General features: G+C 38.7%; 1 protein-coding gene across 3 annotated transcripts in view; it reads right to left on the bottom strand.

The window, feature by feature from the left end:
- Positions 1-13,807, bottom strand: part of LOC148027206 (uncharacterized) — a 79,208-nt gene that overhangs the window by 34,683 nt on the left and 30,718 nt on the right. For all 3 annotated transcript variants that reach the window (XM_087691746.1, XM_087691747.1, XM_087691745.1), the window contains exons 8-11: positions 9,918-10,133; positions 9,390-9,566; positions 9,154-9,248; positions 8,898-8,995 (exon numbers count right to left, since the gene is read on the bottom strand). In XM_087691746.1, coding sequence (XP_087547872.1) covers positions 8,898-8,995; positions 9,154-9,248; positions 9,390-9,566; positions 9,918-10,133 — 586 coding nt within the window. The remainder of the gene's footprint in view (positions 1-8,897; positions 8,996-9,153; positions 9,249-9,389; positions 9,567-9,917; positions 10,134-13,807) is intronic.

A 13,807-nucleotide genomic window follows, 5' to 3' on the forward strand; every position in this document is an offset into this window, starting at 1 on the left:
TCTGCTTGCTTCTTTTGTCGCTCTTGGGCAACTTTGATAGTGGCTCGAACTTGATCCATTACGGTTTTTAAATCTGAAGTAAACTCATCAGCAGCAAAAATCTTATCTTTAGTGCGAATAATTGGAGGAGGAATCACTTTACCCTGTACTATTTCATTTGGAGCTTTCCTTGTGGATGAGTGCACTGTATTGTTGTAAGCAAACTCCAATAATGGAAGATATTTCTCCCATTGTGACTTATGTTTACTAACATAAGCTTTCAACATATCCAAAAGAGTGATATTCATCACCTCTGTTTGGCCGTCAGTTTGAGGATAAAAAGCTGAGGAGAACTTTAAAGTGGTTCCCAAATTCTCAAATAAAGCACGCCAAAAGTTACTTGTGAATTTGGAGTCTCTATCTGAAATGATCTCAGAAGGCATACCATGTAATCTGAAGATATGTTGAATGAAAAGTCTTGCAGCTTGTACGGATTTCAATGTTTTATGACATGGAATAAAATGTGATTGCTTGCTGAATCGATCAATTACGACCCAAATCATATCATGACCTTCAGGTGTTCTTGGAATACCTGAGATGAAATCCATTGTGATAGATTCCTATGAATCTTTGGGCACTGGAACAGGTTGCAACAATCCTAGAGTCTTCTGCCTATCATACTTGGATTTTTGGCATACTAGACAAGCCTCAATGAAGTTATGTGTATCTCTTCGTAATGTTGGCCAATAAAAGTAGCGCTCAATTGCACTTAGAGTGGCTGCCCTCCCTCTATGCCCTGCATAAGGGGGTTCATGACTTTCTTTAAGCACCTTTTGTCGAACAGGAAGAGTGACACAAAGGCAATTGTTCATGAGAAGGTAACCGTCTTTGATGGAATAATCTGGATGAGAACCTCCTTGCTGTAAATTTGACCAAATTGCTGCAAAATCAGTATCTTCATCATAAGTATTCTTCATCCTTTGAAAATCTTCATGATGAGCCACTGTAATAGCTGCAATGCGAGGCACTCTAGAAAGTGCATCAGCAACTACATTTTGTTTCCCTGGAGTGTATATAATTTGAAAGTGAAACATAGACAAGAAATTTTTCCATCTTGCATGTTTCTCCTGCAAATACTTTTGAGTCTTGAAATACTTCAAGCTCTGATGATCAGTTTTAATAAGGAATTCATTGCCTAAAAGATAATGTTTCCATATCTTCAAAGCATGAACCACTGCTAAGAGCTCATTTTCATAAATGTCATACATTTTCTCCACATCATTTAGATGGCGGCTTTCAAAGGCTACGGCATGGCCTTCTTAATTTAGCACTGCACCAATACAATCACCGCAAGCATCTGCTTCCAGCACAAATGGTTTTACCAAATCTGGAATTATAAGAACAGGTCCAGAAGTAAGAGCTGTTTTCAACCTTGTAAAGGCTACCTTCTCTTTTTCCTTCCATTGGAAAGAGGTCTTCTTCTTTGTAAGGTCATGAAGTGGAGAAGCCATATATACAAAATGCTTGATGAAACGGTGGTAATAAGAGCATAAGCCAAGAAACGATCACACCTCATGTACATCATGAAGATGAGGCCATTCTTGGATTATCTTGATCTTTTTAAGATCCATTTGAATCCCTTCAGAAGAGATGACATACCCAAGGTAATTTATTTTATGCATGAAAAATTCACTCTTTTTACCATTTACCAAGAGTTGATTTTGTTGAAGTAATTGTAGAACAATCTCCAAGTGCTGATGATGCTCCTCTTCATTCTTGCTAAAGACAAGAATATCATCAAAGAAAGTACCGACATCTTGCCAATGCTCTCTAAAGATGCGCTCCATCATTCGATTAAAGGTGGCTGGTGCATTGGTTAATCCGAAAGGAACCACCAAGAATTCATAAAGACCGTATGAAGTGCGGAAAGCAGTTTTGTGTACATCTTGTGGTATTACCCTAATTTGATGATAACCACTCTTTAGATCAATGCGGCTGAAAGCCTTTGAGCCTCCTAGACGATCCAAAATGTCATCGATTCTAGAAATAGGAAACCGATTCTTCACAATGATTTTGTTGAGGGCTCGATAATCAATGCACATCCTGAATGTGCCATCTTTCTTTTGAATAAGAAGAACCAGTGAACAAAATGGTGAGCTACTTGGCCTAATTAGCCCACGGTTGAGTAGGTCTTCGACTTGCTTTCTGATTTTTTCTTGTTGAGGACGGCTCACACGGTATGGTGCTATATTAGGAGGAGAACTGCCCGGAATAATATAAATATGATGGTCTTTTGGCCTTTCTGGGGGAAGCTGATAAGGAAGATCTTCCGAAAAATAATCTTTATACTTTTCCAAGAGCTAAAGTCGCTCTTGGTTTTCAGCATTCATATTATCTTTTACATCAATGACATAAAACAAACAACATTGAACACAATCCTTAATTGCTCTAGAGACTTGCATATGGCTTACCATAGGTATGGTGTCTCCAGAAACTCCAGCTTGGATCTCATACTTCTTGCCTTTGTTACTGGTGAGTTCTACCTTCTTTTTCTGAGAGAAGATGGTTGAATCTACTTTGTGATTCCAAGGCATGCCAAGAATCACATCGCAACCATCAAGGTCTCCGATACAGAAGGTACCTTCGTCACTGTAGCCTTGAATTTGAAACTTGAGCTTGCCAATGTAGGGTGTCACAGTCTTCACTGTGTCACCTTCATCGGCATTTAAAGCTTGGCGAACTTCTGCCGGAGTGTCCATCTCTTCATTATTTAATCCAAGCTCTTTAGCTAATTGCAAGGAAATGACATTTTCATTCGCCCCAAGATCTATCAAGAATAGTGCTTGCTTACCTTGCAACTGTCCCCAAACTTTTAATAATTTGCGCATCTCTGGAGTGTGAGTTGTGTTTGCAACTACATCACTGATAGCATTGATTTTCACTGGCGACTTAGACTTGTTGTCAGAAACCTTGCTTTGTCCTTTATTTGGACATTGCTTCGCTATGTGGCCTGTTTGTCCACATTTAAAGCACTTCCCTTCTTTCATGAAGCGTTGCTTTTCTTCTTTGGAAAGTTGCTTTGCTTGTGGGTATAGACTGGAGCGAAATTGAGGAGCATTAGGAGGTGCATAGGGCTTCATCTTCTTTTGATTTGATGGCTGCTTTTGCCGCTGTTTTTGTCCTTTATTTGGGGCTGAATACTCCTTATTATCAGCTACTCTCTTCTTATCATTCTTTTGGAATGATTTGTTGCCATTGTGCTCCATTTCCCATGTCTCAGCATGATCAATGAGTTCTCTAAAACTAGAACAATGATAATGATTAAGAGCAGTATGAAGTTTAAAATGCAAACCTCCTTGAAACTTCCTAAGCTTTTCTGAACTGCTGATCTTCTTAAAATGTTGGACCTTCAAAAGTAGCTCCCAAAATCTCTTGGTATAGTCACCAAGTGACTCATTTTTCCTTTGCCAAAGCCGATTCCATTTCCATTTTTACATCTTTTTTGAAGTGAACAGGAAGAAATTGGCTTTGTATCATGTGAACAAAGGACCGCCATGATTTTGGGGCAGCATGATCATATTCCAACCCCGTCCACCAAGTATGAGCTAAGTCAGTCAAATGTAAAGCTGCAAACTTAATCTTTTCTTTTTCTTTATACTTGTCACGACCATACAAAATTTGAAATTGACGAATAAACTTCAGAAGAAGATCAAGATTTCGGGAACCATCATACATACTGAACTTGATCTTCTTTTCAAGTTGAGATAGTGACTTAGTCTTCTTCTTCTTCTTCTTCTTATGCCTTCGTCCATGTCCGGATCTTGAGATTAAAGATGACGAAGTGCTTGATGGGGATGAAGATGGAGACAAGGATGAAGAATGTCGACACCTTTGATGATGATGAGGTCTTCCACGAGAAGGGTGTGACTCTTCGTCACTAGAAGAGGGTCCATCAGAGTAGGCACCAGATGACTTTGAAAAAGAGGATGAGCTTCGACGCGATCTCTTTCTTTACCTTGAAGTAGATGGGCTTCTTTCCTTGAATTCTTTGGGATTCCCAACTTTTTCTAGTTTGAGAAGTTTGCTCACGAATTTGCTGATTCTCCTCTCCAAGACTTTGAATGGCTTGAAGGATAGCACTCAACTGATCCATTGAGACTCTAAGAAAAATATGCTCAAGCACTCAATGCAAGGGCTGAAAACAAACAAACTTATAATTGTAAGCACTACTAGTGTTGGGGTGAGGACCGAGCTAAAGCTCTGATACCACTGTAAACGCCCCGAATAACGTAATATGCTTAACAATTATGATATTCGCTTGTTTTCGAGATTTAATATAAAAGAAAATGAACACTTAAAGCTGAAAATGAAAATTACTCACAAAATTACAGCCATGAAAATGTAAAAGTAATGGAGACAAGATTGAGGGTTGAAGATGGGCAAAACCCCCCCCCCTCCCCCCCCCCGAAGAAATGTATTTCTGCTCAATCCAAGTCCCTTAGGGAAGAGCTCAGTTACAATCAACCTGAGAGTGAGGAAAAGTAATTCTCACTCTCACAAGATCGTGCAAAGATGTACAAACACACATGCATTATCTATTATGCAATGATAAGAACTGATTTCTTTACAGTATGAGAGAAGAAAGAGAGGAAATCAGCATTTCTTCATCGCAGTGCATGGATAGGGCTTGTTTCTTGTTGCTAAAATGGAAAAAAGAGCTCGAGAAGGAGGTACTGTAATGAATTTACAGGCTTGCTGTCTTGTAAAACAGCAGTGATAGAAGAGGGAATATGGAGGAATTTGATAATGGAGAAGTGGGGGATAATGATGGGGATGGATGGGGCCAGTTTCTGGCTATCTGTGAGTGCTGTACATGAGTTTACAGCAAAGAAAAATGATGCTGAATGAAGAAAAACGAACTCTTATTTATAGGAGAGGGAAGAGCTAATATAAAAGGGGAAAGTGGAGTAGCACAAGACAAGTGTCTAGCCACATGTCATGAGATGTGACAAGTGGTGGGACACTTGGAAACTTGTGTGACAAGTGTCTTGACACTCGTCTCTTCTCTATGGCCTTCCTTTTTGGACTGAATACTGTCAAGAATAGAAACAACCAAATTTAGTAAGCACAGTCAAAATACAGAATTTACTATTTTTAGAATGACATCCCTATTTTTTAGGACTAGCATTTTTAGACTAATTCGATGCTCCTAAAATTTAGGGACCTCCTAAAATTTAGAGACCCCCCCAATATGGGTGTCATATGAAAGCTTTTTCCGTGTACATCGCAAAAACGGTATCAGAATCTTCATGTGACTTTCCTATGCAAAGAAATGTGCATTTCAAGCTTTCAGCCCACACATACACATTGTACAAGCATATCATGATCATGCCATCTTGTTGATTGTAACTGTCTGTTCTGGCAGATCTAGCCCACACTTCAAGGCATCAATCATTTCTGTGTGCGAGTCTAACCGTGATATGCGTGAGTTCTAGTCACAGGCGCCCAATCGGGCCATATAGGTGGAAGTGTGAACTATCTTTTCTCTAACCCACCACATATAAGGCAGAGTATCTGAAGTGTGAACTGTCTTTTCATGGAGCAGTAAGAAGCAATGCACTGTTGCCTTACCTTCAACTAAGGCAGAGTATCAAGTGGCGTCTTCCACCACATAAAAGAGGTGTGGCTTCGGAGGTTACCGGAGGAGCTTGGTTGCCAACAAACAAGTCCTACTATACTTCATTGTAACAATGAAAGTTGCATTGCCTTTGCGCATAACCCAATGTTTCATGCTAGGACAAAGCACATTGAGATACAGTAATATTTCATTCGGGAGAAGCTTCTAGATGAGACTATCGATGTGGTTTACTGCAAGATAGAGAGGACAACCTAGCAAATTTGTTTACGAAGGTGCTTCCCCAAGCTTTACTTCAACCGCATTCCAAATCCCTCAGCCTCATGCCATGTCCAAGATCTGTTAGAGATACGGTCATCCCCTCGACAGGCATGTGTCATATTAGGCAGTGTTCATGCATTTTCTAGTCACACAGGAATTCAAAAGCAGTTTGTCAAAGTTTGTGTACTGCAGGTCCCACGTGGCAGTTTGTACATCCTGTACAGACATCGCATTTATTGCTGGAGTGCCATGTGGCAGCGCAAGGCAGTTTCACACGTGGCAGTCAACGTAGGATGCCACATCAGCAGTCAGACAGGCCACGCCAACAGTCAGACAGTCTATCTGCACAGTCAGACAGTTTTCTGCACAGTCGGCATTTAATGCAGCCGAACTGTACCAGATTTTGGGCCTATATATATCTGCCTACCTACACACACTCGGCTATCGAGGAGGAGATACGCAAACATACGCACTGCACCCGTGTACATATCTGCATTCCTTATTCAGCATTCTTCATATTGCAGATCTGTGTTGTTCCATCTCTTTCTCTCCCTGTCTTCTCTCCATGTTCACTCTATCTCTCAGTCTCAGTCATACACGTCCGCACTGCTGCACTCTGACAGCAAGTCCTAGTGCCCTTTCCACTTTCCATACATGGCCATATAAGGGAGCTTTGGTTATCCAATAAGCCTTTGTAACTAGCAGAATATCCCAACAAATATGTTACAGTCAATACTGAGAAGCTGCTAGCTGCCAGTGAGAGTTGAGGGTTATTATTGCCTCCATAGGACTTAATTTCTTTGTGAGACTCCATGAATTGTTTCTCGCATGGATGGCTGCAAATATTAGAGAGGGGCTGTAGAGAAAAATAAATAAGGGAGATAAGAGGGAGAAGAAGCAATCATGAAGCATGCAAGGAGTGACTTTAAGGCTGAAAACAAAGGCAATAAAATAGAGGTTCAAGGTTGGAAATGCAGGTGTGAAACTTATGAAACACAAAGGCAGAAACAAAAGGATGCACCAGTAGACTTGGGGTTCCCCCAAAAAAACCAAACTAACCATCTAAAAATATGTTTCTAGAAACTTGTCATATCAAAATGATGTTTTCATTCAAGACCCAAAGATGTTTCTTGCAACTATGAAGAGGTTACAAACCAGTAAAAATATTATTCATAAACATAACAGATCTTGTCAGCATTTTGGCAAGGAGGGGCACATTAAAATTCAATGCCTTATCAAACAAAATCGACAACATTTGCCATAGGAGAGGAAGAGGCTAGAATAACCAACTCACAACAGTAATTCACAATTTTATAGGTCAAAAAACAAGGCAAGGAAGAGATGCTTTTTAGAGGTTCAACAAAAAAGATGGTGCAGGCGGGTAACTTGATTTTGGAACCTCTTCATATATGGCTTTCCACAAGGAATGGTTTTGGATTTTGTATAGGAGCAAATGAAAAGTGTCAGTGATGTGAACTCACACTTGAAAGGATGTGGTGATACTTCCATCCAACTCTCTCTAGTGAGTCAGGACATTACCAATACTTCACTTATTCCTGAATAAATTTGTAATGAGGATGCTGTGCATACCAAAGATAAACCATATCAGCTTGAAGTAGTATCAAATCAGTAATATATCATTGTTGGGTGGAACAAGTCACCTTTGGCACCAAATATATTGGCATTTAAGCTATGGCAACTTCAACCTTATACTTGGAAAGAGGTATGGTTAAAAGATGGCCTGAACTCTTGAGAATTCAGTGGCACATGAACCTTCAAGTTGGGGTAAGCACAAGGTGCCCTTTCCTGAAGAGTAGACACAGGAGTTTGAGGCAGAAGATTGCTTTAAAGAGTTAAAAGCAAGCTTCAGTACCATCCAGGATCAAAAACAATATATTTAACAATGGTTATGGTGGAGATAGTACAATTCCAACATATGTGATAAGTTTTGAAAGTGGATGGAATTCATTATCCGCTTACAACAACATACACTCCACAGCAAAACAGTGTCGCAGCAAGAAGAAATAGGAAACTTTGCCAGCACGTTAAAGGATAACTAAAGGCCAAGAACGTAAGTACAAGATTTACAGTAGAATCTGGCAAAAAAACAGTTTTTTGTCCAGCAAGTATCGCAAAGCATTTTCAGGCATCAGCCCTAATGTATCTCATTTGCCTGTGTTTGGGAGTGTTGCACATGTTCATAAGACAAAGCCTAAGAACAAAGCTGGAACAACATCAGTTAAAAGCGTTCTTATCGGATGTGCTATTAGAGAACAAGACTATCAATTGTGATCCCCAAACTTTGCAAGGCTACGAGAAATGTAAGTTAAAGAGTATTTGATGAGGATAAGGATGCAGCTATGACAACAAGATACTAAAGCAGATGGAGTGTCGACATGGTTCAGTGAGGATGATCAATGTGGTGTGCAAATTCTCAGTGCGATACTGCTTTTCTCACATGGAAAGTGAAGAGGACTTCACTTCTTTGTTTCAATCTGAGAGCAGAAATCTGTTCTGAGAAATACATCAACAAAAGGGCTACCTCTGCTTAGGTAGAGGAGGAAAAATGGCTTCCACAATGGTACTTTGGACTTCAAGACCATTTAAGATAATACAGTTGAGCAGCAAAGCGATACTGGAAAGCAAGATTCCATAAGAGTAATGTGTGTCAATGTTCTGTCTAGCAGTGGAGAACATACCTTTTGGAGAAGCAGTCAAAAATGCAAAGCAGTGAGAAGCCTCAGCTACAAATCAATTATGAAACATAGCACATGAATACTTAAGTGAACCTAGCAAGAAGCATGTCATGGGAATTAATCACTTGCTCTCCCAATTTCTGGCACAATGCAATGCTTTATCTGCTGCACTAGTTTACTGTTTTCTGAAAATTCAGTCCACAATATATACATTTAAAAAGGGAACAAATTCGTCCCCAAAAAAAAGTAACTTTCAGAAAGGACATTATTTGCACCCTGGATTTAGAAACGAGCAGCAAGGCCTTCAACCAAAGAAAAAAGCTTACCTGTTTTCTCTTTGCTTGTCAAGCACATAAGAGCCATATTGAAACGCCTAACATTAGGTAAGCTTTCCAGAATTCCAACTGCATGACTTGCATTATCCCTAATAGTCATAAGTTCAAGGAAGAAAAGATGCTGTTAAAAGTTTGTAGAAATGCTATACATAGGTTTTCATAGCACATTTGATTGAAAAAGGTAACAATAAACCATAAAAGGGACTGCTTCAAAACTGAATCACAAGTGAGATTTGAAAGGTCATACGGGAAAAGGTGTTCAAGAGAGCGTATAATCCCTGACAAAAGATTTGGGCTGAGATTGTCCTTGAAAAGGCTGGGAAAATTTGATGGAGTCATTACCTGTCGAATTCAGTCAGAAGCATTTTCTTCTTACTGTGAGTACAAAGATTTTAAACCATGCAGCAATAAGCCATCAAAATGCAAAAAGACATTTGAGCTGGCAGTTAGGAGGCATAAGACACCATCAACTTGCTCAAATACCTTGAGAAGTTCAGCTTGTTGAGCCATATTTCCGGAAAAGCTTTTCCACATGGCCTCAAATTCATAGAAAGTTTTAGGAGCAACAAGAGGAGTGTCTGTAGCTAGCCGTGCAGCAGCTAAAGCCTGCACTGTCACATCATTTACAGAGCGGGTGGACTTGCGGTGATTCTCCAAAGACTGCATTTTACCAAGTGACCTTTTGAATAAGCTTCCAGACCCAAAAAAAAATCCTTAACTCTTAAGATACCCTTACTTTGAGCCATTTACTTCTTCAAAATCTTTTCAGAAGTCCATACACAAGTGGATTCAAAACTTCAGAATAACTGTCCCTTCTTCCATATAAATGAAACTTCCAGATACTTCAATCTAACGATGTCATTAAGGTTTTTCTTTTTTAATGTAAATAAATGCACGAAAGATAACGCATAGTAGGTCAGATAAGAAATGCAAACAATATACAATCAAGTGTTCCAGAAAGGTCCATCAGCCAGTAGCACACTATATTCTCAAGGGTTCATTAAGTTACACCTGCATTATTGTTGCTGCTGTGCTTGTCTGGGGCTTTTCCCCATTGGCAGGCTGTGCTAAAACTTTAGAAATATGTTGACCTGATACTCCAGTGGCAACCACCTGACTGCTGTTGTCCAAAGCAGTTTTTCTTTTACTATCTCCTTGCCCAGTTGATTGAGACTTCACTTCTTCTATATGAAGCGGCAATTTCACTTCCTCCTTCACAGCTATTTTCTGCCAAGAAAGAAAGGAAACAGTTTACAGACAGCATAATAAACAGACTGTGCAACAAAATGAGAATAACAAAAGTAGTTACCCTGATAACCAAATCACCAATTCCCCTTATAAGGTCGTTACTTTTCCTGTTGCCTCTAATTAAATACCAAGTAAAATAATTGTTATATTTTAGCTCTAGCATACCTAGCTTTCTTGCATGCACAACTATTTTGGGTCTTAACGTTTACATCAGAACTCTAATGATCTAGCTTCTTTTGCATGCACAACTATCTTAGACTTGTCTATTCCGAGATATTCTAAACTCCTAGTTGGCTTCAAATAAACTGTTTTATCTTAGTTACAACGATCTTGCAAGCAACCCTTGCTCTCTAAGTTATACTGCATAAAGATACATTTATTGGCCTTCTCCTAACTAGTGCCTATTTGACACGGTATAAAAGCATATGCAAGCATCCAAAACACGTGTGACTCACAATGGACTTTCGGCATTCCATGCCTCGTTAAGGTGAGCCCCTATTTTGGATCCTAGGGACAACAGAGTTGGGGGCAAGCAGTGCCAACCCCTACGCAACTACAAGCAACTACAAACACAATATATCCACCCAAAATATTCCCTACCTAGCTAACGAAGGTTAATAATATTGTATTTTAGTCATGCCCGCTACTACTTTGGGAGCTATAAAAAAGAGACCCTCTAGAACCGTCATCATCCATTCATCCACCTCAACATCTTCATGCCTTCATCCAATGAAAGATCATCTGGCAAGCTTTAAGCTCTTCACCTAGAATCTATCTAGATCACCATTTAAGCTTCATTGCACAAGCACAAACGAGGACAAAGGCATCATTTGTATCGCTTTATTTTCTAAAAATGACTTTTTACTTCTTCTCTGATGTGTTGTGTACTCTCTATTCTTTGCTCAGATTTTGTTCACTGCAACGTATAATTTTACAATTGTGCCCTCTCCATGAGAAACCAAAATTTACACTTTGCCACCATAGTAGCCAAGGAATGGGAACGAGAATGGGAATAGGCCTTGAGCAATGAGAATGGATGTAAACGCTGGGAAGAACGTGAGAATGACAATACTTTGAACGTAACAAACTTGATCGATTATCACCATGAAAATTAGAAGAGAGAGACAAAGAGAGAGAGAGAGAGAGAGAGAGAGAGAGGAGAGTCGACACCACGTTGAGAGGGGAACCAGCCCCTCCCCCTTTATAGCAATTAATTGAAACAAAACCATGGACACCAAGTGCCTGAACCATATACAAAAGGGCTAATTTGCTACAATTCTGAAAATTAGGGTTTTGAAACCCTAATTTCTGCAAACTCAGGCCGCAAGCTGATTTTCTTCTTTAGTGCTTCGATTAGATCAAACTAAGTAGAAAGTGCTTCTTGGATGAGAGATAGATAGGAGAATACAAAGCATGTGGCTGAAATTTTAGCATGAGAATTTATTCCAAATGAAAAGAGAGATCTTCAATATATAGGTGTGGGGCTTGGGTGCTCAAAAGTGAAAATTACTAACTACAAATGACAAGTATTTATTGAAAATGACAAGTGTACGGACACTTGTCCTTCAAAATGACACATATTCTATTCTAAATGCCACATGTCACTTTCTAGAAAAAAGCTTCCAAACATTCTACTCTAAAAATCTCTCCAATGGTTAAGAATTTGAGATAATTGTTGAAGACAAAATTGCTTCTTGCGAAATTCTGTAGCCTTTGATACAAACAGAATTTCCATTTGAGCAACTTCCAAAATAGTAACCTCCTAAATTTTAGGTGTCGCCAAATTTAGCATCTGGAGAGCTTCATTATATAGGTTTACCGGTTCATGGTTTATTTCTTCAATTGTGAGCATCTGGTTTCACTTTCTGAAACCACTCATTATAGGCGTCGCACTGTCCTTCTCTTCATGCTTCTGATAGCCCTTATGATTTTCCTCATGAGGCAGTCTCGTTCTAGTCAATGTGACTATCTGAGTGTAAAAGTCTTAGTCATCTAAGCTTTCTGGTCAATCTGACCACCCGACTAAACTTTTAATTTCTCTTGGATATCCCATCAATGATGATCCAAGTATAATTATAGGGTATTCTGGCCATTTGCCGCCCTTAAATAGAAAGATGAATATCTAATCATATTGTGAAATACTTAAATAATACAAACCACCTTTCGAAGTACATAAGCATCAAATTAATTCGGAATCATTCAGCCAATATATCTCGGTAACAATTGATATATAAAAGCTTTGTTACATCCCTCTCTCTTGAAATCTGTCTTGTCCTCAAGATGTTGCTTGAAGTATTTTTGATCCTACAGCTTCTTCATAAGCTGAGGATCTCTGGATAGTCTTTAAAATACTCTTCTGGCATCCATTTAGAATCTAAATGAGAGTAATTTTTAAATTTCAAAAGGAATTTTCTAAAAATGTTTTTTCCTCGTTTCCTAATCATATGAAAGACTATTTGCTCTGGTTAAAGTATCTCCTCTTATTCATCTACTTCAAATAGATTCTCTATTATAAGTTCCAATGGTGGAGACCCTTCATAAGACTTCAGGAGATGGATATGAAAAGCATTGTGAATTCTCCAATACTCTGAAAGTTATAACCTGTAACAAACATCATTAATCTTTTCAATGACTTGAAATGGCCTATAATTTCTTACTACAAGATTAGTGACTTGGGATGAAGGCTTATTAGAGCCTCTTAGATGGGCTTTGTCAAATTTCAGCTACATCCAATCTCATTCTTATAAAATCAATTGCCTTCGATGTTTATCTGCTGCTTTCTTTTGTTTTTTTTCAGATCTTTGGATAGCTCGTCTCAGTCGGGCGAAAAGTTGTATCCATATCACACACAAACTCATCAGCATGATATATCTCCTTATTTTTAAAAATAGGTAATAAGAGTGTTTTTCCATATATGATCCCAAATGGTGCTTTAGCTATAGAAGTATGAACTATATTATTACAGGCATATTCTACCAAAGGCAAATGCTTTTTCTATCATTGGTTGGCTTTATGGCAATAGCACTTCAGTATATCCAATATAGTGAGATTCGCTATCTCACTTTGACCATCTGTTTGAGAATGATAATAAGAAGAAAAGATAAGCTTTACACCCAAATTTTCAAAAAAAGATCGCCAAAAGAGACTAGTGATTCATAGATCTCTATCACCCACAATGAATTATGATAGCCCGTGATACTTAAAGATTTGTTGAATAAATATTCTAGCTTTGTATTGAGACTTGATGGTCTTCTTGATTGGAATAAAATGAGCATGTTTGCTAAACCTGTCAATAAGTCCATATGTCATCATTGCCATTTGCTGATTTTGACAAGCCAAAAATAAAATCCATAGCCATGCTTTCCCAAGGTTGGCTCGGAATCGGTAATAGTTGCAAAAGCCCTGCAAATTCTTGGGGATCAAACTTAATATTTTGACACAAAAGACATTCTTTAATAAATTATTCAATGTCTTGTCGAAGACTTAGCCAAAAAAAACACATTTCAAGTACCTTGGTTGTGGCCCAAATACCACAATGAGCCATGTATGGAACCACATGGCATTCTTCCATTACTTTAGGCCTATAATCTTTAGTAAAACATAACTTATTCTCCATCAAAAAAATCAACATAAGAGTTTACCCTTTTACCAAG

The sequence above is a fragment of the Lygodium microphyllum genome, chromosome 13, assembly GCF_053477565.2.
Source record: "Lygodium microphyllum isolate KBCC chromosome 13, Lygodium_microphyllum_v1.1.10, whole genome shotgun sequence".
NCBI classification, from domain to species: domain Eukaryota; kingdom Viridiplantae; phylum Streptophyta; class Polypodiopsida; order Schizaeales; family Lygodiaceae; genus Lygodium; species Lygodium microphyllum.